The sequence below is a fragment of the Panthera uncia genome, chromosome A2 (assembly GCF_023721935.1).
Source record: "Panthera uncia isolate 11264 chromosome A2, Puncia_PCG_1.0, whole genome shotgun sequence".
Classification (NCBI taxonomy): domain Eukaryota; kingdom Metazoa; phylum Chordata; class Mammalia; order Carnivora; family Felidae; genus Panthera; species Panthera uncia.
Window position 1 is genome coordinate 65,857,840 of NC_064816.1, and position 26,054 is coordinate 65,883,893.

Consider the following 26,054-nt stretch of genomic DNA (forward strand, 5'->3'; position numbering starts at 1 on the left):
TCTTCTCCGTTTGCCAGCTAGAGTGGTATGGTGCCTGCATGAGCTTTCTCTTCCGCTGGAGGCTGTTCGGCACTAAATTCGTGAGGAGTAATAGCATGTGATCATTCTAGTTAAAGCAGTTAATAACTGGTTAAGCGACATTTCCCTCAAACGACTGTCTTCCTCGCCCTAAAGCAGTCTCCTTCACCCCATCCCATTCCTCCCTTCCTCTTCAACAATGCCCCAACTTCCTCCCCAAATCTCCAGCTCCTAGCCCCCCGCAATCCTACACCGCAATCCTACAACTGTATTGTCCTCCTAAGCACCGAGCGATCCGGTCTGCCGAGGCAAGAAGGAGTCAATCCATGGAGGAAAAAAGCAAACTGGAAAAAAATAAATGCTCCTGCTCCCCAGAAGGAAAACGTAGACGGAGCCGCCAAGCCCCGAGCCTGCCGCGGGCTGCCCGGCCCGAGTTCCCGGCAGCAGGGGAGCTGTCCGGCGCGCAGAGAGTTAAAGGCATCATCGCAGCCATTAGAGGGAAAAGTTGCGGCGCGGCGAGCCCGGTGAAGTCCTCCAGCCCGCCCCCCTTGCCCACTCCCCACTTCCCGAGCTGGCTCGGCGTTTAGGGAGGGCAGTGATCACGCAAGCCGGAGCAGCGGGCTGACGTTGGACGAGCTGCCAGGTAGCTGAGAGCAGGCAGCGAAGCAGCTGAGGCACTTCCCCGCGTTGCAAGCCCGAGTGTGGACTCGAAGCCTCTCCGAATCCGAGCCAGCTGGTTTTAACCTTTGCGAATTGCGCTCCCCTCTCCCCAAAGCCAGTGCTCGCTGAACCAGCAGCAGGATGTTTGCAGTGTCGCGCCCAGGGCTCTGAGACCGAGCCTCTGATACATTTGCATTCCTTTCTTTTAGGGCTTTTTGGCTGTCGGCTACACTGATGTGACCCCCCCTCCCCTTTTTGGAATGATGGGGATCTTTTTGGCGTATGTTGGATTTGTTTTCTTTTCCGTTTTATATGTACAACAAGGGCTCTCTTCTCAAGGTAAGTGTGTGCTCATTGGCAAATATACATTTGCTTGTGGAATGTGTGTGTGTGTGTGTGTGTGTGTGTGTTCTCTACATTCAAAGAACGGCCAAGCAGATGTAGTGAGATTCTTAGCAAGTAACGGTGGAATAGTGTTCTGTTTGGCATTTTTCTTTAAAGTTTATTAAATAGTAGGCAAGCTAGATTTGAGAGCAAGCCTAGTTGGTGCCTGACAATGAAGTGGGTTCCTGTGCAAGCGCAAACACAGGGGTGTGTGTGTGTGTGTGTGTGTGTGTGCGTGTGTGTATGTGCGCCTTGTATCTGTGTGCATGCACTGGGTAACCACTCATGCATACATAATCATCGCAAACAAACAGAGCTGGGGATGGGGGGCTCTCCATTGCCAGTCCTCAGTGTAGGCAGAATTGGTTTAGAGTTTCCTTTTTCTGGGTCCTTGCGACTTCGTTTGCATGTGTGTTTATCAAAGGACAGACTCCTCTGAGGACCCATAAAAAGGCACGACTTGCATCACAAACAGCAGCAGCCTGCTGAATCCAGTTGTTCAGGACTTCTCAGGCTGCAGTGATCATTTCAGCACCACGAACAGATCACATCTCTGCTGCCAGAAGACTGCATCACTTCTGCAAGCAGAAATGCTATCTTCCTCCTGGGAGCTGAAACAGAAAAGTCCTTTTCAGAGCCGAATGTCTTCTTTAACATCCGCTACTTCCTTTAAGTATAAATACGGTTCCACTTCGGTAGAGATCGTCTTGGTATTTCACAAAATTTTGGAAAGAGACACTGACGGTGCCTCTCTTTAAAAAGTGGGGGGAAGGTGCACCCACCCAAAATCAGTGCTACAGCCCCCCAGTCCTGTCCATGAGTGTGCGTTGTAGTTGTGCACCTCCATCACCCACAAATCTCCCTAAGACTACTTTCAGGGAAACATCAGTTCTTTGCAAAGTGTCCGTTAGACAAGATAAGAACAAACACCCAAAGCATTCTATGTTGAAGAAATGCCTTTGGGGAAAAGGGAACATTTCATTTTCATGAGTTTCTTCTTAACTCTGAATTTTGCAGAGTAGCAGTGTCAAGATCAATAGTGAAAACACTGAAAAAAAATATATCTCTGGTGGCTTCAAAATAGTCTTTAATCTGAACTCAAATGAGGGGTGTGATTCTTACATGCCATGATGTACAGCAATTGGCAGCGTGATGGCTTGATGAGAACAAATACAAAGGTGAATCTGGAAAGAAAGAAATATTCGCAGCTTAGAACGTGTGCAACTTGTTTCACTGCTGTGGTCTTAACATCGCAATTGCTAACCATTGTTTTGATATATCAGGAAGGTGCATTTTGACAGGTAATCACGATCCATTCTCTGTCATATGAACATCCAGTTAGTCATAGATTGTTTAGAAACTTAGCGCAAGAGGCTCTCCTCATAGATCAGCTTGACAGATTTGTCAAAAATGTAGCTCACTGAATCCCTCTGTAAGTTTTGGGTAATGCTGCAGTCTGACAAAAGGTATGTGGGCATCTTGGCTAACAGAGGGGAGTTATTTGGCAAGCTTGTTAGCCTTTCCATTATCTGGACTTCATCAACAACAAAGTTATTTAGGCATGATCCCAAAAATGAGACAGGAACGAGGCAAAGGAAGGGGGGTTGGGGAGCCAGGCAAAGTCCGAGATGTCACGGAGGGGTTTTGTTGCCCTGATTTTTAAGTCCAAGAAAAATGTAGCGAGCTCTCAAGGAAAGAGAAGCTGACGAGAGTGGTGTGTACATTCCAACAAGATGCATTTCTGTTTTGCAGCAAAATTCACCGAGTTTCCGCGGAACGTGACAGCGACCGAGGGGCAGAATGTGGAGATGTCCTGCGCTTTCCAGAGTGGCTCTGCCTCGGTGTACCTGGAGATCCAGTGGTGGTTTCTGCGGGGGCCCGAGGACCTGGAGCCCGGGGCCGAGGTGGCTGGTGCGCAGGTAGCGGAGTCGCGTCTTCCGCAACGCCCCCCTGAGTGTGTCCCACTCACCCCCTTAGTCCTCTAGGTGTCCAGTTTAGGGGGCGCCCCCGGGGGCCCGCGTGGTTCTGTTAGCGCGACTGATGCCAGCAATACCAGGCAGTGAGAAGGAATGTGTCCTGCTGATATCACGTTAAAACCAAGGAGGACGTCCTGTTGTGGAGTCTTCCCCAGTTAAAACTGGGAATGACTTCCTCCTTTTAGTACCGGCGATGGTGGAGCTGTCCTTCCGGGACTGCTGTGTTGACACATCCCAGGACGCTCTCCTCCCCTTTCCGGGACGGTGGGGTGGGGAGGGATTGTTCTGTGCCTCCATCACACACACACACACACACACACACACACACACACACACAGCGTCAGTTCTCACGACTGAGGTTGTCAGAAAAGAGATTGGGGGAGGGGGAGAGAGAAGGGAAAAGAGGAGGGGTAAGTGGAGGCGGGCAAGGGAGCGACGGAGTGGGGGAAGAAAGGCGGGGGCGGTGGAAAGAGGCGGGGAGAGAAGGAAAGACGGAAGGGAGAGGGGATGGGGAGTGAACGATGGAGGGGCCCGGAGGTGACTCCTCAACACCCCGGAGAGGTGGGCGGAGGGGTGGGGTGAGAAGGGAAAGGAAGGTGTGGAGAAACGGAGCAGGGCTGGGAAAAGGAGGAGAAGAGGAAAAGGGAAGAAGCGGTGAGAGAGGAAAAGAGGGTCCGAGCAGAGATTGAACAGTTCAGCAAAAGAGACGGCGGCCTTATCGGAGCGGAAATAAAAAGGAAAATCTGGCAGAGACCCCAGGGAGGGGTCGCAGGCTGGGCTAAGACGCAGAATCCCGTCCCCGCAAACTTCCACCCGCGCCCGCGCCCCCTCGCGGGCCCGGCGCGTCCGGGACCCACCTCCCCGCGCGCGCGACTCGGCAGCGCCCCCGCGCGGTCCCCTCCCCGCGCCGCAGTGGCCTGGGCCGCGCTCGCCCTCGTCGGTCTCATTTCTGAATCACCCCACCGGAGACGGTCCTACCGCCCCCGCTCGGGGCTGGTCGGGCAGGCTCCACGCGGCCGCCCCCGGGACGGAATGGGGACCGTGGGGGTCCCGAGTCTGAGCGTCGTCTCCTTCTCCCGCAGGTGGAGCTGGTGCCCGACCGAGACCCGGACAACGACGGGACTAAGATCAGCGTGAGTATCACAGCGACAGGCGACAGGGGGCGCGTGCCTTTGTCAGCTGCCAGGCAGGCCCCAGGTGAAAATTAGTGAATTTTAGGTTTTTTAGAAAGCCTTTTAACTAGTTGTCCCCGAGAACGGCAATGTCACGAACGCAGGACGAGAACCAGTCTTCCCTTTCTTATTTCACTGGGTCCCAAAAAAATTGAAGCCGATTTAAAGATGACACAATAAAATTATTTACTTTAATATCCTAAGTATTTAAACAATTACTAAAGACTCATTTTGCCGGCCAAAGAGTGTGACGCTTTTTTTCTCACTCTTTTTTAACAGTTAAATAAATAGTTGTAAGCCTGTAGCGCTGCAAGGCTAATCTTCATTCAAAATCATAGAAAGAATTATCCTTTCATAGGAAGTAAAACACTAACTTATGAAAATCTTCCTAGGCAGGAAAAAATTAAAGCATCCAACGGGATGTTGAAATTGTATTGAAAACACTCAATTTTCAATGTGATTCATAATGCATGCCATGTATTTCTAATGCCAGTGCTCAAAATCATATAAAGCCAAAGCCAATATAAATATAAAACATAGTGGAGGAGGTTGACCTATTGAAAATATCGAGATGTATTTCGACTGTCCTGATTATTACTTTTAATAACTCTATGTGAAATTAGAAATAAAAAGAAAATTGTATCTTTTTACTACACCACAATTGAAACCTCCTACAATCACTTTATATTGATAGAACCGCCTAGCTCATTCATAAATAATAAAGAAGATTCCATTACTAGAAATGAAATAGTTGTACAATCAGGAAGTACAAGGTCTCCTTAGCGTATATATATGTTTAGGAATTCTTTTATAAAACACTGATATATATAAATTATAAAATACATGTATTTTATAAAAATACATAATATTTTGTATATTCTATAATTTTTATAATATGAAACTAATACTTTATAAAATAAATGTAAATGTATAATCTAAACATGGAAGCAAATATCAAACAAAAATAAGACATAAACCCAAAACTACAATTTACCTTCATAAACTTATCGACTTTAGAATATTTTAATTCAATTATTATGCTATCACACAATTATTGTTTTCACACGATGCTAGAAAGGCTCACGGGTAAAATTAATTATTGACAATACTTTTCTTAAGTATTTCATTTTATATACATATATATGTGGCTGGATTGTTCACTGACTAGTCAGGTTTCACCCTTCACCCACGCCTATATCTTCCAAAAAGCGGTAAGGGAAATAGCTTCGCACATCCTGAACTAAGGAAGCATGCGGTTAAGAAACACGGTCATGCACACAGCTACTACATACTGCGACTAACAGTATTATCTATGCCAAAGGTTAATAAAATCTAGTGAATCAGCAAAAAATTCTCGTTATAAACTGAGGTAGAAAGTAGTTTGTTCCCAGTTTACCTACAAGGTGACCTTGGTCATGTCATGTGTCTTAAACCAGCGGTTGTTAACTTAGAATTCTCAGGTATTCTTTTATGAAACATTGTGATAGCTTCACCTCTTGGAGATGCAGACTTAATGTTTCCACATTAATCCAAATGAGACCATTTTCTAACAGCTCCCTAGAGGATTCTAATGTGCAATCAGTGCTGAGAATCACGGATCCAAACCCCCAAATCTCAGTGTACTGTAAAAAAATAATCATATAAGTACTCCAACTATTTCAAACTTTATTAGGAGACTCAACTGACTATATTTGAAATGATTAGTCCCCATTATTTTTATAGTATTAGTATATTTATAAGTAATTTTCCATACAAATAAATACATACTATGGTTATGGTTCAACTGTTGGAAACTGTATACAACTCTGTAGGTAAAAACAGATGAGCGCTCCCCAAGTTTTCTTAATTACTTGGGGCATTTGAAAGTGTATGCCTTCTTCACTTCTTTCCCTGCCTTTCAAAATCATCCAAGGCCTTAAATCCTGGGTGTCTTATGAAATCCATCATCCTGTCAATCATGGATAATATATGATGTATATAAAATCTAGCTGTTCTGATAAAGACACTTATGGATATCTATGTGTATATGTATATTTGACATAATATAAAATTATATATAATCTTACATATTACAATTATATATAATTTTGCTGTTAATCTGGCATCAAAATTATTAGAAGAAATAAGAAAGCCGGTTTCACTCTTGGAAATCAAACCAGCGTCTGATTGATGGCCTCTCCAGTTCCAGTAGCATAAAAACCCTATCATTGCCGGAAGTATGTACTCTGCCCATAAGACCAGGTGATATTAATCTGCACCCCAAGTCATGCCACCCCATGACTGTTGGTAAGCCTGCACCAAACACTTGAGAAGAATACTTAATATTCAAGCCTTGTGTCACTACCTTTAGTAAGGCATCCCCAATGTGGGGATAAAAACACATTCTCACTTAAACCCTGGTGTCCCCAACAACATAGTTTTGTGATCTCTCAGAGTTGTAGCCTGAAGCGATGACAAGAGGCGGTACAAACTATATCCTTTACCTTATTATGTCCGTGTTTCGTTCAACGGAGCCAACCAGGCGGAGGTCAATCCCATGGTTGGAAAATGGCAGACCTGGAACCTAGGATCTGGGGACCACGGGGCTGAGAGACTCTGGCGCTGGCCGGATTGAACTAATTACCCCATGATTTTGTGAAGCCAGTTGTTAGCGCAATGGGATAAATACAACCTTCGTATTTGACTGTTGAGAAAATAAATAGCTCTCTGACTGTGGCTACGAGGCTGTTAAGACCCTTTCATTTTCCAACATTAGCAAGCTTAGGAGCACGTATGGGAACAAAATCATTTGATGTAGCACTTTTTTTTTTTTTTTCCACCTGCAATTTTTCAGACAGTGAAAGTCCAAGGCAATGACATCTCTCACAAGCTTCAGATTTCCAAAGTGAGGAAAAAGGATGAAGGCTTGTACGAATGCAGGGTGACGGACGCTAATTACGGAGAGCTGCAGGAACACAAAGCCCAGGCCTACTTGAAAGTCAATGCCAACAGCCATGCTAGGAGGATGCAGGCCTTCGAAGCCTCGCCCATGTGGCTGCAGGATATGAAGCCTCGCAAGAATGTCTCAGTGGCCATTCCCAGCAGCATCCACAGCTCTGGCAACCAGCGAATGCACTCCACCTCCAGCCCTCAAGCGGTAGCCAAAATGCCCAAACAAAGTCCACAATCAGGTATGGAAACCCATTTTGAGCCTTTCATTTTACCACTCACAAACCTTCCCACAGGAAGATCGGTCAAGTAGAGTAGACAGGTTTGTGTATGATGGTTTTAAAATTGGAGACGTAGTGCAGTTGGAATGATGACGAGATGAAGCACACGGGGCCTTCCCAGAGGACGCGAGTCGCCCCGTTAGTCTCTGGCCGTGTACACGTCCAGGGGACCTAAGAGCTGGACTTTTTTTTTTTCCTTCTGTATTTACACCTTAGAAGAACAGTAAATCATGTCATGTTGGTCGCATTATAAATGCATGTTCATTTTCTCTACAGATTTATGTATCGATAATGGCCCAAATTAAGAGACTTTCACTTAATCAAAATGTAAATGAAAGAGACAACACATTTTCAGCGGCCCCTAGCTTGAAGGCAGGACTGTTCTCCAAGGGCTTTTGATTCTGAAGGAGAAACTTCAGCTGCCTGTGATGAAAGTGATAATGATAATGGGAGGAAGCGAGGGGGGATGAAAGGCAGTAAGTAGTGCAGGGTTTCGGCAACTCCCCGCAAATGTGCCTTCGATGCCAATTTAGGAGCTTAGTCACACATTTCCCAAGTCAGCTGTGCAAGTTAAAGCTGTTCTGAATAGCATTAATTTATGCAATCACTCAGCCAATGGAAACTCATTGAAGTTTTAACCTTGATGGGGGATAAAGGGTTCTTGGAATGAGCAGTCCCCTGCACGACCCCGTGACTGTTCTGTATTTTGTTCAAACACTTGACGTAATATTACAGGATGCAGGCGGCATAAAAATACTTAATTTATCGTTCTTTAAGTTTTTCCCTTCACTGTTTATCATTGAAGAAGTATTGATACTACTATTGGTAGTAGCAAATGACACTGCTAACATTCAAGGTCACTTTAGCCGTCAAATACAAAAACCTGGGCATTCATTAGGATAGTTTCAGATACATGTGTACATATATATTACATATTTGCTGGTGAACAGCACTTTTAAGATAATGTGTGCCAACCTAGGCTTCCTTCTTATTCATCACGTGCTAATGGATATGATGTGTGGAGAGCTTGACTCAGGGTCCCTGGGGGTTTGCATCGCCTTTAAACGTGGGTGAGTTTGCCTTGGTCCTGGCAGTTTCTGCCAGTCTGATGAATAAATAGCTTAGCCCCTTAGCCTCTCTAAGGCTCAGTTTGTGTGGCTTTGTCTCATTTTCCTCCTTATCATCTCTTTTGTTTCCCAAGTTAAAAAACAAGACCACAGCTAGAATATATATGTACATATATATGTATATGTATACATATGTATATACACATATGCATATGTAACACACGGAAACACACACACACACACGCACGCACACACCCCTAGTGGTTAGAATTTTTGTGTCCATTATTTAAGAGAGATTCAACGTCTTTGGAGACATTGTCCCCCTCCTCTTCATGCAAAGATAAAAACAGAAGCTAGACACTATATGCAAAATTAGAGTAGCCTCAGCAGACAGTTTACAACCTTATTAGGGAGAACTCCAAATCATGGAAGTGAAATTATTAGCCTACATAGACTACTCCAAACTAGAGATCATGAATCTGTTCCACTGAATAAAATCAAATGGGTTACCTATTCCAGTGGAGGATTTTAAGCATGGAATGAAATGTTCTATTTCTAAATTATTTACTTTTGGATTAAGTAACCTACTCTCAAAATAGCTAACTTATCTTAATATATTTTTCTCAGTATTGTGATTGGAGCTAAATGGTAGAACTCTAGATATCTTCTAACAGTTTTCAAGTAGGAATCACCGCTTATTTTCCACCACACCACCAGCTTGACTTGTTTTCTCTAAAGCAAAGTGGGAGAAGGGATGCTGACTTCATGGATATGCATCCATGGATATGCATCCAGATATGCATGGATATATGCAGATGGAAGAAAGGATGTAGACTTCATGCATAAGCATCCAGATATGCATCCAAAGCCATCTGCTTATAGCAAAGATTAATATGAAATATATCCAAATCTTTCATGTCTATGTTTTTCTACCAGTAGAAATACTAGAAAATATTTTTGATACATTTAGTAACATTTTTTAACTACTTCAGAAGCTGGGGTTGCCCAGCCACCCATTCTATATGTGTGTAAGTTTTTGAGCTTGCACAATTATTGTATACAATACAGTATCTGGGATGGATATTTATATAGTAGATTCACTGTAACACCTACATCCTGATTTATAATTTTGCTTTATAATTTTCCAGGTTATGTCCAAATAAAGCTGATTTCAATACCCATGCTTCATTTATTCACTCTCCATCCTTCCAAGAGCTTCTACGCCAGGCACAATGACACAAAAATGGGAGACATACTTCCTCTCTTTGTGAGCAAACACAATATTTGTAAATTCCATTCATCATGCATCTTTTTTTTTCCCCCTTGTTCTATTAAAGGCAAGACATAATGAAGACACAGAAATTAAAATCTTGCTTTTACAGGCCAAGATAGAACCTTTTGTCTATTTTCGCTACCAGGAGGCATGCTTCATCCATGGTACATAAGACACTGCAATATTAACCTGGGTTACAAAAGGCTGGTTTATCTGGCCTTTTCTCTTCACGATAGTCTTTGACTTGGTTGAGTAAATTATTTAGGCTGAATTACTCAACTCTTAATTCATAGTATTTTTCTGTCAAAGGATTTTTGTCTCTCTGTAGGACAAGCACTAACTGAAAGTAACTCTGTATATATACCTAGATATAATGTTCAAATTGTCATACAATTAACCAGTTTTCCTAAAAACAGAAATTTACATGAAAAAAAAAGATGGAAGAAGAGCCTATTACCATCTATGTATCACAAGATAAAGATACATTTAACTATCATTTAATATAGCTAGTCCCGTTTTTCCAAAAGTTAGTGAGCATGTGACTGGACCCTCCGGCTTTAAACTGTTTATCTTTATGACATCGCCTTTTCAATTCACTTGATTAATGCACAATTAAAACCAAAATAATGAGGGAAAATGATAAAGCAAACGGATAGACAAAACCTGGCTTTTGCAACCCCTTGTTTTCTCATTGCCAGTTCTTTTGAACTTCAGTTTTGTGCACCCATAACTGACATTGAAAAAATGTCCTGTAGATGTTCTGAGGAGGAAGAAATTCCTGATTCTACTTCCATCTTCACAGGGAACACCCAGACGTACTGGAGCGCTCGCGCCTCCCCAAACACCTCCCTCTACACACCCTTGTCTACTTGCTTCTTCCCGTCTCATCCCCCTTCCAGGAGCCAAAGGTGCCCCCCACAGGCCACCGTCCAGTCCTCCCTTTGTCCCTCTCTTCTTTCCCGGCGGCTGGACCCCTCCCCACGCCTGGAAAACTGGCAAATTGGACTGAAGGCACTAGCCGCCAACCACCATCCGGCAGGGGGCGCCGGCGCCCACTCCGCCTTCCTAGCACCTCCTTCCCTGCCAGCCCTGCAGTCAGTCCCCAGCCCGGTCCCCTCACCTCCCCTGTCTTGTCCTGCGCAGTTGCTAGGAACATCAGTCTTCCCGTGTCCTCTTGATAGGCTGGTAGAGTTTCACGTTTGTTGGCTTCTCCCCAAAACGCCTCTCTTGAATGTAGACCTCTTCCATTCTCAACTCCCTGAACTTCTCATCCACTGTTAGGATTTCCACTGTTAACTTTCCCTCAGAAAACTCCTCCACCCCTGTTTCCAGTTCTGATTTCTTTCTGGAGAGCCAGACTGCGGTTCACTCTGGTCCCCCAGTGCATTTCCACATGTGCCTTCTACAAGCACTGTGGCAGGGTAGAGAGGGCTGCACCTTTGTTGACTGTACCCATTGACACGTGGGGCCTTTCCTCCCTGCCCCCCCCCCCGCCCCCAGCCCGGCTGGCATGAGACACTTAGACAGGAAGGTGTAAGGTAATGTTATGCAAGCACTGCAATGCCCAGTCGAGAGACCTAGCCTTTCTGTTGTTGGCTTTCTAGCTTCTGCTGTTGGCCTCTTAGAAGCCAGGTGTCATAAAAGGACAACTACCTTGAGACCGCCTTACTGAGTTGACAGAAGCCCAAGCGGGCCAACCCTTACCTTCAGCCCTCGCTGCTATTTCAACCAACACCTTAACAGCTGAGCCCAGCTGACATTAACTCCTGAGAAATAATAAAGAGTTGTAGGATGGTTTGTTTCACAGTGATATCTAGGTTAGGCCCCCAAACGCAAACAACTCAAAACTGAGTTTATTGTCTTAGCTTCCTCACCAAAAAGAAATGTTCTTCCTCCGGGGTTCCCCAATCCTTTTTACAACATGATCACCATCCACAGGTCTTGTGGAAATCTTGAAAATGTTCTTATTTCCTCTTCTTCCGGTTGCCACAATGAATCAGTTATTCAGTCTTCCAAATGGTCTCTTTAAGATAACCTTGAACAACTGCGTTTTTTTTCCTGTTCCACCAATAGAGACTTTGTTCTCAAGACGGAGCCTGTTCACTTTCCGCATCTCTTGCAACAGCTCCTAATACTGTGACTGTTTAAATTCTAATGCATTGAAAAGATCACAATAGAGCAAGTATGATATAATTACTATTTCCAAAGCACCATCGCAAACTTGCGTGGTGTAATTTCCAGCCTTGTTGCTCCCGCTTTCCCAATCCTCACGCCCATAATCTTCTTAATTGGTATTTCTGCAACATTTTCAGATACTGTTTTACCTCTGTGACTTTGCAACTGTGTTTTCCCTGCGTGGGCCCTTCCCTCTTTGCTGAGTTCCTACTCAAATGCAAATTCTTTTATAAAGCTTCCTCCTTCGTCTTAGAATTGGTTGTTTCCTCTTTCAGGGCTCAAAGCAACTTGTTTACACTTAACTTTGAAGCCATTGTTGTGCCTTGTAGTGTAGTGTAGGAATTTTTCCTGGGGCTTTCCTCATTTCCTGGCTGGATTCTGCCCTACTGGGAAGCCTCAGGCTCAGGGGATAGTCGGTCACCCAACTATAACTCGTAGGCTCCAAATATTACAATTTGCATTTGCAATCCACCAGGTGCCTGGAACAAGTGGAGTTCATGTTTGCTGGAAGAAAGGGAAACAGAGAGGGACAGTAAATCTTTGTTTTTGTTGTTTTTTTCCTTATAATTATATTTGCATAAGTACATAATACTGCCACTATTCCAAAACTGAACGAGACTCTAAAACAGTGTTTCTCGAAGTGTAGTGCAGACGACCTAAGCCAGACTCACCAAGGGAGCGGTTAAAAATTCATATTCAAAGACTCCACCCAGGACCTACTGAATGAAAGTCTGAATCGAGAACCAGAAAGAAGTATTTTTATGTGCAGCAAATTACGAAAATCATTAGCTCTACAAAGTTCTTATAGGCGAGGAAAGAATTTTGTATCGTTTCCTAGGAGATAGGCATGCATGTGTTCGATGCTACAAAATCCTTTTTTTTTGAAACTGGCCTTTGGCCATCGTTTATTTTCCAGTGTAGAGATAGACGTGTGCAAAGCTGTTCTCTTCACTCCCGTGATCTGCAGCTGGCACTTACAGGAAATCTGGCCATTGGTTAAGGGGTAGTTCTGTTTCTGCGTGTGGAGTCTCTAGTCACTCAGCAGGGACGCTGATTCTCTGAACTCCGAAATATGATGATTGTGTTTTCACCAGGAGGTGAACCTGAATACTGAGAGGCAGCTGCCCTGCTACAGCTGCTAGATGCCAAGAGCTCCTGGAGCTCCCCTGCTGCCGATAAACATGGCTGCTTTCCAAAAGTGGCCAGATCTAGTAAGAATGATCCTGAAACAGGATTCAAAGCTGCCGGTGGGGGGGGGGGGGGGGGGGGGGGGATGGGAGGGGGCAGCTGAGGGGCTGAGGGGCTTGCAGGAGATTGTTTTCCTCACTTAAAATATGAGGAAATGGTGCGTTGCATCCAGGTAGAAAGCCCATGATATGATTTAGACCTCAATGTTGATTTTGGTTTAAATGATCCAACTTGGCTGCTTACACAGGTTAAATTAATTTGATCATCGTAATTCTATCAGTTAAATGGCTGCTATGTAAATCAAGTGTCTATGAATAAGATGAAAAATAGATTTGAGGCAGTGCTTTAGATAATACTGGCCAAGGAATCTGCTCGAGCCATGTTTGAACCGGAATTATGTAGATTAAAAGTCTATACTGGCTAAATTCTCTCGCAAACCATACTTCACTCATTGAAATTCAGTACCTATCTGGGTCTATAAAACCAAGGGCCAGCTATATGTTGGGAGGGCTTTTCAATGCACGACTGGACACATTAAGGTTTACCTGTGATTTCCAGGAGTTCTGTAATTACGGAGCCATAAAGCAGAATTGTCAGGGTTCTAAGCTCTTGTCTCTAATGATTGCATGATCCTTGAGATTTCAGAAAGCTGCCAGAGAAGCAGCTATCTGGATAGATGACCAAAGGTTTGAGAAGTTGCTGGAAAGACTTAGTTCGGTTGGCCAACGTAACACACATCTTAAAAGAGAAAATGCAGGGTTCCTTCTCCCAAGGATCGCTGCTGCCACCTATAGCTACCACAGGTGCGTTCATATCAGCTTCAAGGGGTAGAAATAAACAGGAAGGTGTTCCTTAGACCTTCTGCCTCTTGCCCTGGCCTTCACCAGCAGGGGCAGTAGGCACAGCACTTAAGAAGGACGTCCGTCCCCATCTCATGTCCATCACTCATAGCTGGTCATGTCTCCATATCCTCATTTATTAAATGGAAATTATGGTATAATCCTCACCGAGTTTTGAGGATTCAATGAAATTAGATACAGAGAGAGCACGGCATTGATCAAGCCCTCAATAAATGATAACTACTTGTTGTATTAATAGGACTGTTGTTGCATGTGTTTTGTTATTATGATGATGATTATTAGGAACCGTGAAGTCCTGAGAGTACATGGTCTACACCACCTGGCTCCACTGTGGCGGAGTGTGTGTATTGAGTGTGTGTAGGTGATGAATTAAAGAAGGAAGACTGAGTCTTCATTCCTGGCCCACGTTTTGTTGTGCATAATTTCAGAACTTCCTTTTTTACTCTGTCACAATGCCATTAGTTGATGATAAATTTCCCCCTAGATAACCATACTAAATATATTGGCCACCAGCTGTCTTGCCCAAGGTTGTAACTAGATCCTTATTGTAAAGCATAATAAAACTCCAAAGGATTGTTAGGAATTTGAACTGTGTGGCCGGAATAAGCAACATGTATTTGGAAACCACAATTATACACCTCGGCTGCTCTCTTAATTAATTTCAACTTTCCAAAAATGACCCTCAGAGTTTTTAAAATTGTAAAATAATTAAACATATATCTGAAAACATAAACAAATGAGACTAGTTAAAAGCTTTAAAAAGAGAAAAAAAATAAAATGGATTTAGATAAACCAATAACCCTCAGCTTGTTTGTTGAGTGAGCTGTGTACAAAATATCTCTGAACCTCAGGAGTCATTATTTATGACACTGAAATATTAACACATATGCCCTAAGGGTCATTTCCAGCAGTAAGTGACATGATGTATTTTAACTATCAGGGTAAACCTGGCAGTGATTGGTTCCTTTTTCTGTACCTACCAGATATTGAAGCATATTATTAAGTAACTATGATTAAAAAGGTAGCAAAAGAACACAAATATGAATAAGGATGAAAGAAAATAAGAAGCCTGGAAAGCTCTAAAATTACATAAAATAATATCATACTGATGAACTAAAAAATACAAGAATTAAGAAAGGATTGATTTAATTAATAAGTGACAAAAGGAAACATTGTCATAATTTAGGATATATATCCAGATGAACTCAAATTAATTAAAGAGCAGAGCAGAAAAGAAAAATCAGATTTAGAAAGATTAGCATAAAATCAGGTGCCTGAGGCTCTCAAGATTTAAAGTTACAAAATATACAAGTGAAAATAACATTTTACTGTAAGAAATTAAAATTTTTTGATTAAGTCAAATGTAAGTAAAACACGATGCTGCAGACAAGGAAATATGTACATCTAATACTTAGGAAAAAAATAAAATAATATCAATTTTACATATACTATGATTATGTACTCCATTCTAAATGACTTAGAGATAGCAAAATACACTTAAGCCTATTTGGGTATGGACAGCAATACCCAAATAGAAAATATTTGGGGCATAATAATAATTCTCAACAGTACCAACAAAAACGAAAGATATACAGTATCTAGTTTTCTTTTTAAAGACAATAACAAGCATTCTAAATATGAAGACCATTGGAACACTTGGTTCAGAGAGTTCAGGTTTGAATAAATGAATAAATATGCTGTGTCTTTGGATGGACGATCTCAATTTAAAAAATGTCAAGTTTTTCAAAAGCAGTTATAGACTTGATGCAGTCTCAGTCAAAACCTTAGTCTTTTTTTCAAACTTGACACATATAATCTTGGCAAAGATTTTTAGAATCAATATGTATCATCAAGGTTACAGGGACTCAAGCATTTTGGTATATGATTACTTACATGGTGAATTGGTACTTTCCTTCTGGAGAAAAATGTATCTGGAAAGATCAGTCACAGGGCTTTAGATTGTGTGGCCCACTTGTGCTTGAAGTAATATTCCTGGGAGGAGATTCCAGAAAGATCAGTGGGAAGTAGGCCCAGACCCATGCTTATTACAGAGGTCATCCCTAAATTGGAAATACTCAAAAATGACCAACAGCAAGGAAGTTACCTAATGAATGTGTTAAAATGTTAAAACCATACAGTGACTGTTACACAGCTTCTAAAATCAAGTTTTAATGAAACTAGGTAAGATTCAACACATAATATAATGTGAAAGATACAGGACAAAACATTAAAGTCAAAAATATAGGATATAAAACTTTAAATCAATCTGAGATACTTGCATAGAAAAATGACAAGAAATATATGAAAATGTATGTCCGAAGTCAAGATGTAATGATTATTTTTAATGTTTATTTATTTTTGAGAGAGAGAGAGAGCAGGAGAGAGGCAGAGAGGAAGAGGGAGACACAGAATCTGAAGCAGGCTCTAGGCTCTGAGCTTTCAGCACGGAGCCCAACGCAGGGCTCAAACCCACAAACTGCAAAATCATGACCTGAGCCAAAGTAGGACACTTAACCAACTGAGCCACCCAGGCACCCCAAGATGTTATGATTTTTAATTGCTTAATTATTTTGTGTGTATCATTAACATTTATATGGTGATAATTTATTACTTTTGTTATATTGGGGGGAAAAAACACATCATTTAAAATTTCCCAGATTTAAAGATAGTCCAGTGACAGGCAACTCATGACAGAGAAAACAAACTAACAAACAAATAAAATATATTAAACAAATAAAAACAAAAAGGCAAGGTAAAATAATGGTGTATGATTGTGGAGGTCATGACAAATTAAAAACATATACACACATACATGTATGTGTACATGCACATATTTATACACACGTGCACATGTGTGTGCACACATACGTTAGAAGTCCTAGCATGGAAGTAGGAATTCTCAGAAATTCTAGTAGCATCGAAGTTAAGAACACTGCATCTTATTTCCTGTGAGCTGGATGGATAATCTGAAGGTCAAATTATTTTTTTTTTATTTTTCTGAACATAACGAGTGTGATCTTGATAAATTTATTTTGATGAAACTAATCAAACTCATATAAAGTCCATAAATTACATATCATGCAATCATTTTCCTCTCAATAGCATGACGCATTCGGCCCCCAATTCAGAGGGATTTCAGAGTGATGAATAATGGTGCAGTCATTGGGGCTATCAAGGAAAATTAGTACCCCGGAGGATTTATAAGTGATAATTATGTTTTATTTAATATGTCTTTTAAAAAGCCTGAGAGAGCATTTTTGCATGAATTTAGAACCCTATATGTATAAAACAAACCCAAGACAGGTTAAACTCTTGGTGTTTGAACTAAAGCCAATGGTAAAACTAGGCGTTAGGATTCCCTATTCCGTGAAGCTGATGACTGTAGAGCTGTTGAAAAGTAAACTGCAAGAAATTACATGAAGAAATTTTATTAGCTTCACAGACAAAAATACTTTAATAAAGATTAATGCAGTCATTCTATATTTTAAAGTAGACAGGTCATTGCGCAATGAGGGGGTCTATTATGGGACTGCTTTTTTTCTTGTTTTATTTGTTTTGTGTTATAGACCCAATCTCAGCAACATCTTCTTCAGCCCTGGAACACATTTGAGCTTTAATTTTTCTGATTAAATAAGTTTATTAATTTTTCTCACTTCTCTTAGCAATGTAAACGGTTAATTTGAAAAACCCTACATGTAGGGAGCAAACAATAAGATCACAAGTACTAAATAGAAAGAAAAACCCTTTAGAATGTAAAAACTCAGTTTCAAACAATCTGAAAATATAAGTGTTTTATACATATGAACTATGTCTAGATATTTTTGGTGTTAATGCAGTGTCTAAATATTGTATTTAGCATGTAATTAGACAGAGAGAGAAAGAGAGAGAGAGAGGCAGGGTGTGATCAGGGGAGGGGGAGAGGGAGACACAGAATCCGAAGCAGGATCCAGACTCTGAGCTGTCAGCACAAAGCCCGACGTGGGGCTCGAACTCACAGACTGAGAGATCATGACCTGAGCCAAAGTCTGACATTTAACCCACTGAGCCACCCAGGCGCCCAAGTTACATGATTTTTTATGTAATTCAGTCAATCTATAAGAAAAGAACCCCAGGCCCCTTATGTATTAATGGAGAGAGAGGATTAGAAATTACAATTGCACCATCCTTCATTACATACCATGACAACAATATTCATGTATTTAAAATTGTATTTAATAACAAATTATGTTTAGGACATTTGGTAAGCAGTCCTGGCAACTACATATTTTTCTTGTATGCACATGCCTTGATAAAGGGGATTTTTAATGCTTCAACTATGTCTGTTAATTACATAATTCTGATGGCTAAGGTCATTTCTGTTCTGAGGATAATTTGTAAAACATTATAATTTAGATAATTTTGAAATGGCTGGATTAAGGAAAAGGATAAAACCATGGGCTCAAATTTAGAAAATATATGGGTAAAGTCTCAAAACATGTTTCTTATGTTAAAATAGGTGTGTTTTCTGAAGCTATATAATTGATGTTTTTCTAAAAAAAATCTTAACGTTTATTCATTTTTGAGAGACAGTGTGAGCAGGGGAGGGTCAGAGAGAGAGGGAGACACAGAATCTGAAGCAGGCTCCAGGCTCCGAACTGTCAGCAAAGAGCCCGGCATGGGACTCAAACTCATAAACCCTGAGATCATGACCTGAGCCGAAGCTGGACGCTTAACCGACTGAGCCACTCAGGTGCCCCAAGGTTTTTCTACATCCTATTGGCAGTAGGTACTCAAATAATTTTTTCCTCAAAAGCAAACATTGCTGTACAATTAAAATGGATTTTTTTAAGATTTTTTTTCCAAATGTTTATTTATTTACTTTTGAGAGAAAGAGAGAGAGGTAGAGAGCAAGGAGGGGAGGGACAGAGAGAGAAGGAGACAGAATCCCAAGCAGGCTCTGTGCCAATGGCACAGAGCCAGATGTGGGGCTCGAACTCACAAACCATGAGATCATGACCTGAGCCTAAACCAAGAATTGGACACTTAACCAACTGAGCCACCCAGGCACCCCAAAGGTGATGTTTAAATGTAGGCAAATTACTGTGTAAATTTTGTTGAAATCTTTACTTTTCAATTTATGTAAGAGGATAAGTGAAAAGTGAAATCACATTTCCGCAGCTATTTTTCTTTCCTTGTCTTTCCTTGACTTCTGTTTCTTCACTCTGAGTGCCGCAGTTGCCATTTCTCTAAAAATATGAGATGTGTTTCTTTGACGAGAAATTCTTCTCTGGTGATGTTAGGGGAAGGGTGATCTATAACAACAGATTCTTTATTTCACCAATTAGTGAGTGATGGCTCAAATCTGAAAATATAGCTTTCTTACCTCTTCACTTAGTAGTCAATAATTCTAGCTGTTGTGCGCTCTTATTTTTTAATGTTTATTTATTTATTTAGAGAGAGAGAGAGAGAAAGAGAGCATGAGAGCTGGGGAGGGACAGAGAGAGAGGGAGAGAGAGTAGGGCAGGGCAGAGAGAGGCGGAGTGGGGGGGAAGGGAGAGGGAGAGAGATGGGGAAAGGGGCAGAGAGACAGGGAGGGAGAAGATCCCCAGCAGGCTCTGCTGTGTCAGCATGCAGCCCAGCATGGGTCTGGATCTTAGGAACCATGAGATCCTGACCTGAGCCAAAATCAAGAGTTGGATGTTTAACTGACGGAGTCTCCCAGGAGCCCGTGTGGTGCTCTTTGTATCAGCTTCCTCACTCAGGGCAGACAGTCATAGCCTACCCTGACGCAAGGTCATTCCACATTGATCCCAGTTGTCTTCATAATTTCCTCTCTTACATTCCCCAAGTTGAATGTGCTTATTTAAGCTCTTTGGGAAAGGTGGCGTTGTTCAACAACACTGTCAAACTGCAACAAAACCACGTGTGTGTGCAGTCCCTAACAGGGGGTTTGTGATCATACCAACAAGATGTGGATTAATATCTACCTTTGCGTTATGAATAAAGAATATGCTAGTTAATAATGAAAACATACATGCAGGAAGGATAGTTAAACTCCGTGGGTAAAGAGTTGCCAGCCTCTCCGCAGCATTTATTTATATACTGGTGGATGTGACGCTAATAATAAATCATTCTTATTCATGCATCAAAGGAGTTATTAAATGCATGTAGTATTAAAAACCTCACTCTGAGAACATTTTGTTTTCCACTAATTTATATTGTTCTCCCTTCCATTTTGTCAAAACAGCTCATATTTCCAAATATTTCTAATAGGCAGAATTGAGAGAGTCTAGAGTTTTCAGGCATGAAGAATCACGGGAGGAAATTATGATGCAAATTACCTTTTGGAGTGAAACAGAACTGGTTTTGAATGTCTGCGGCACCACCCACTGGCTGGGTAAACTCGAGCACAGAGAGGTCCTTAAGTAGCAAAATGATTATCGTAACTTCATGGGATCACAAGCAGAGGTCAAGAAATAACAAATGTTCAAGAAATATTAGCTGCTGCCATTGTAATCATCATCCGGTCTGCACCCAAAGCAGTCTTACCCGGATGAATGAGTTACAATGATAGTGTGTTGTGAGATGCACTATGGCCTTAGCAGGTGGGAGGCACCATCGCTTTATATGTTCCTTCTCAAGTCAGCGTACAAGGTAGGTAGAAATCCTGAAATCCTGCCAAGGCTAGATTCTCGAAAATTCTGTGGTGAATGGCGTATCATCTCGTCAGTCAGATCTTGAGTACTTGGGCAACTGCACTTCCCACCACCCCCCAACCCAGCTCCAATAAGAGGCCTCATAACTAGAATAGAGGTGTAAATTTGCTGACGAAAGGAACGCAGGAAAGGAAATTTAAACAGCTAACTTGCCAACATGCTGGGGCACAGTAAAATAGGCAGTTTATGTATTAGGTCAAAATGAAGCACACTTCTTTTAAAAAATGGATTTCTGGAAGAAATTGGCACTGGATCTGTAAGAATTCTAATAAAAAGATATTCTTTTCAAAAAATTATAGGATAAAATCATTCTATTATTTGACCTTTCCCCTTAAATAGTGATTTAGTATGTGCAAACCTGAATAAAAATTGCATTAAAAGCTAGCCCAAATTTTCTCACACAGCTATTTTCATTTCTTAAAACTGGAATCTGTAATAAAAGAGAAGTATGTCAAAGGGTATGTCTGTTCCCAGAGCTGTAATGGACACTCATTCTTTATAAATTTGGCCTCCTTACAGACAAAAAAAAAAAAAAAAAAAAAGGTATTTGACAGTTGCTTCCTTTTTTTATTGGAGCATTTTCATTTTTAGGTTTGTTCAGATGATAAACCTTGCTAATATTCACTTTCACAAAATAAAGACTGGAGTAAGACCGTGGAGCCACACAACTGGAGACAAATTGTTTTCTTTCTCTTTTCTTGTTCCTTTTAATTCCTGTAGATACTCAAACAAGAGAAAGGAGAGAATTATGCCCAAATTTGTAGACAGATGCCCTGAATTGCGATTGTTCTTCATATCTAAACCAATGAAAAGTTGTACTCACATAGGAAATTAATCCATCAGAAAATATTCACGGCCAAGGAAAAGTGGATATTTGAAGAGCTGGTAAAATTGCGATGGGATAAAGTGTCTAGACAGTTGTCTAAACGCTCCACCTGGTTCTTTGAATTCAATACCCATAGCCTCTTCTAATGCTTTTTCCTGGTAGACAAGTTAACTTTTTTGGCCCTAGGCTATCAATCTGAATTAAAAAACTTGGAAAAAAGAAGTTCGTTACATTTTTTTAAATGCTTATTTTTGAGAGAGAGAGACAGAGTGCGAGCGGTGGGGAGGGGAAGAGAGAGAGGGAGACATAGAATCTGAAACAGGCTCCAGGTTCTGAGCTCTGAGCACAGAGCCTGATGCGGGGCTCGAACTCACACACTGCGAGATCATGACCTGAGCCAAAGTCAAACACTTAACTAACTGAGCCACAGAGACACTCCTGGAAAAAAGAAGTTCTTAGAAAGAGGAAGGCATGGAAGAATGATGGTGGAGTCACCTTTTACTCAAATGTTTAAGTTAATCTGGATGAACCTTTAAGCTGTAAAAGTCTATGAAACCAAAAGGTTAAAATATTATGTCATAGGACAGTTGGTACACTATACAGAGCAAAACAAACTTTACTTGTTATTAATATTTGGGAAAACTAAAAGTCTGATGATTTTTTAATATCCAGTATTTATCAATTTAGAGTTGGGAAAGAAACTTTAGATCAAACTTTTTTTTTTTTTTTTTTTTTTTTTTTTTGCTCTGAAGTATGTTACGGCCAGTGCATTTTCTCTGAAAAGATTAGTGTATATACAAATAATAGCTTCACATCTTGATGTAACAGATGTGGAGACCATGGAGCAAGGTTGTTTGCCTTAGGAAGTTTCAGAAAAAAAGGATGTCCTTTTTAAAAATTTTTTTAATGTTTTATTTTATCTTAGAGAGAGAGAGAGAGAAAGCGCGCGCGAGCATGAGTGGGGGAGGGGCAAGGAGCAAGGGAGACACAGAATCTGAGGCAGGCTCCAGGCTCCGAGCTGTCAGCACAGAGCCCGATGCAGGGCTCGAACCCATGAACCGTGAGATCATGACCTGAGCTGAAGTTGATTGAGCCACCCAGGTGCCCAATCCTTTTGTTTGTTGGTTGGTTGGTTTTAACATTTATATATTTAGAGAGAGAGACAGAAAGAGAACGCGTGCATGCGTGTGCACAGGGGAGGGACAGAGAAAGAATCCCATGCAGGCTCCGCGCTGTCACCACAGAGACTCACTTGGGGCTTGATCCCACAGACCACCTGACCCAAAATCCAGAGTCAGACCTGCTTCTGGGCAGGACGCTTAACCCACTGACTTGTGTCCTTCTAAGCTGATCTGACTTGCCTCGCTGTTCCTTCATTTCTGTACTTTACCACCTCTCGTCCATGTAACTTAGGGTGAGTTATTCCAGGTCGCTGAGTTGCATGTTCTTGACCTGTTTGTCTACTATACAGAACTGTCTAGAGGGCGAACTAAGACAATGTATGCAAATTCCCTGACACATCGTCGAGGCCCCGATGCACGGTAGTCATTTTGGGAATTGATGTGAATCGAGAAGAGTGATGCCGCGTTGTTAAATATGCCCAGTGCCTTCCAGCCTCCTGACCGTGGGTGCCGGAAAGAGATGGCAGTACAGATGGACTAGTTTAAAAAGGAAGGTGCTAACAGGGAGCTAAGTTCTTCCATCTGGCAGACACCTCAGAGGGGCAGGGCACACTTTGCCGTCTGGAAAGTTGTAGTGAGTGAAATGAGGCAGGAAGATGCAGGACTGAGCTGAACCCGACAGTGGTTCCCACCACGAGGGAGAACTGGGCACCATCTGCAACGGACTGCGGACAATGCCAAGGTCTCACTGCCGTGCCCTGATCGGTAGTTTTTCAGGTTGTTTTGTTTTTTTAAAAGCAATGGAGGGAATTTTTTGTTCTTCTCTGAAATAATAATTACGGTTAAGATAAAATATTTGAAGCCTTTTTTTTTTCTCTTTTTTCCTATTTCTCCTCAGCCAGACTCGTTTGTCACAGTCAGCCTCTTGAGAAATGCCTGCTTGTCCACATCTCAGTGATGGTGATGCGACAATGGGTATTGCATGAGGTCTAAAAAGAGCTGAGAATTGGAAGCTAGGTTCCTGCACTCTTTAGACGTCTAAGAAGATTTCTTAGACTTTTCCATTTGCAAAAATGGAGAAAATGTCTTGCCTGTCTTACAAAGGCGTGGGGAATTACACCTGAGAGAGCACCACGGAAATCTTTAAGCATAAAACCAAACGGAAGTCGTCATTATTAAATAGAAGTGAAAGGACATTACGAAATGGCATCCTGAGTCATAGAGAAATCTTTAAGTTCTATTAGCCTGCTCTTCATCCGGGCATGTTCTCTTGTGCATTTTCTTCACACAATTGAGATAATGGTATCTCTCTTCTTTACAGCGTATTTTGTGTTGGGCGCAAAAGTTTTAAAATTCTCCAGGCATTGTTTTAGACATTGAGAGTCGTAAAAAATTGCTAAAGTTTTGCCCCTTGCCTTTAATGAGCTTGCAATGTAATCCGTGAGATAAGATATGAATATAATGAATTCTTCTTTCAGGGGTCAATGTAAGCCATATTAAGGCCATTGGAGAGGCAAAGCCAATACACTGTGAAGTTCAGAGGGCGGGAGATAACAGCTAGCTGGTGCGGACACACAAAGTGGATGCAGGGTTTTTGAGGGGAAGAGTGGCTTAAATTCATGGTCCTATGAGGAAATAGCAAGTTAACCTGCTTCTGGGCATAAGGCAGAAGAAACCAAAGAAAGCAAAATAGGCAGTCCAGCACAATGTCATACTAATATAAATAATAATAATAATACACAAATGGTCACTAGGCTCAATTTTGAAAACGTAGAACAAATACATATCTTGTTTGGGATCTTAGAAACGAGGGGGAGCAGAGGAAACTAGAACTCAGGGCTCCCAACGCCAGTCCAGGCTCTCATTACTTCACAAAAGTGAGATGTTTCAATCGGTGAAGATAAGAATAAAGCATGATGAGCGGCCGAAGTTTGCTTTTTGCAAAATAATAATAATAATATTAATAATAATAATAAAATTAACACTCTAGAGAAGAGCATAACATGTTTGGTAATAATGTAGTACTCAGAATAGTGTACATCTGAATAGAAAGGACTATGACGATTATTTGTTAAAACTACACAGGACAAATGACAGCATTTAAGAGTCTTGTATTTTACTAAATCTTTGGGATTACAAAGATAAAGGAGCACATATCTCTTCATTCAAGACGTAAAACAGAAAGAAGAGAAAAACGATCAGTGATTTGATGATAAAATTGCTGTAGAATCTAACGTACAGGGGGAAGGAGGGATGTTTTACAATTGGCCTGACAGCAATACATTTCATTTAATAGAAATATGCTAGGAAATGCATGTACCTAGAGCAGATGAATGATTACGAGCTGAAAAACAAACAAATGCAAAAACAGTACCATGTTACAATGGCACATTGCCTATGTGAGGGCAGTTCAGAAATTTAGTAGCCTTAAAATACTCTACAGTCTGCAGTTGAGTTTCTAATTATACTACTTGTGTCAATCTTGTTTTAACTTGCACATGCTGGACAGAGTATGGTTGGAAGTGTTAGGTCAAAATGCAGTAGCTGTTCCCTTCGTATCTTTTGGGGAATGGTGGGCTTAGACATCTCCTCTGAAGGGTTGATTATTTGAGAAAGGGGCACCATGGTACACACACAGGTTGAGCAAGTGTGAACCAATTTGCAGTGACCATGCTGAAAAGGAAACTATTACTTCACACAGTACCTTCTCTGAAGAGTGAGTTGTTTTACTTGGTTTTACTGCTCTTAGCATTTTTTAAACCTTTATTCAATACCCAACATACTTTGTGTCACGTCAAAAGCAGTTAGCTATTACTAAAGGAGTCATGTAATCATTTCTTTTCTTTCTTTTTTTCTTCCCTTTTTTTTTTTTTTGATTAAATGAGTCCATGTCAAAGAATTTCTCTTCAAAAGCTAACAAGAATATATATTTAATTTTGGAAAGCTCTGATGCTAACGGTTCTACATAGATTGACTATATTTCCCTTGCATGATCTTTGTGGTTAGAGCTGCACATGACCTATGCTATCACTTTTGCATTTTTGAACCTTCTTACCCAGCCTGAGTGAAGGCACTCTCTGGAGACTCACCATTAACCTCGGGGTCTTCAGGCACTAGGTTTCTGTGTGGAGATACTGTGTTAAATATATGGCTCACTTACCAAACAAGACGATCAATTGCAGTGACCTAACCAAAAAATGGTAATTTTGGCCTACTAAATGTGAGCATGTGTTTTTGCCTCAATGTTTATCATTGCCAAAGTGGACCTGAACACGCGTTAGCAGAAATGTTCCAAAGAGTGAATTTCCCTACCCTTATCCTTTCGAATGGTTTCAACCTTTCTCGAATTAAAAAAAAAAAAAAGAAAGAAAGAAAGAAAAAAGAAAAAAAAAGACAGAAAAAAACAAAAACCAAAAAAAAAAAAAAAAAA

At 41.3% G+C, this 26,054-nt stretch overlaps 1 protein-coding gene across 2 annotated transcripts in view; it reads left to right on the forward strand.

Annotated features, from left to right (window-relative positions):
* The first annotated feature begins 938 nt into the window (after positions 1 to 938).
* VSTM2A (V-set and transmembrane domain containing 2A) overlaps positions 939 to 26,054 on the forward strand; it is a 26,282-nt gene continuing 1,166 nt past the window's right edge. For both annotated transcript variants that reach the window (XM_049641279.1, XM_049641280.1), the window contains exons 1-4: positions 939 to 1,017; positions 2,815 to 2,981; positions 4,121 to 4,171; positions 7,044 to 7,380. In XM_049641279.1, coding sequence (XP_049497236.1) covers positions 939 to 1,017; positions 2,815 to 2,981; positions 4,121 to 4,171; positions 7,044 to 7,380 — 634 coding nt within the window. The remainder of the gene's footprint in view (positions 1,018 to 2,814; positions 2,982 to 4,120; positions 4,172 to 7,043; positions 7,381 to 26,054) is intronic.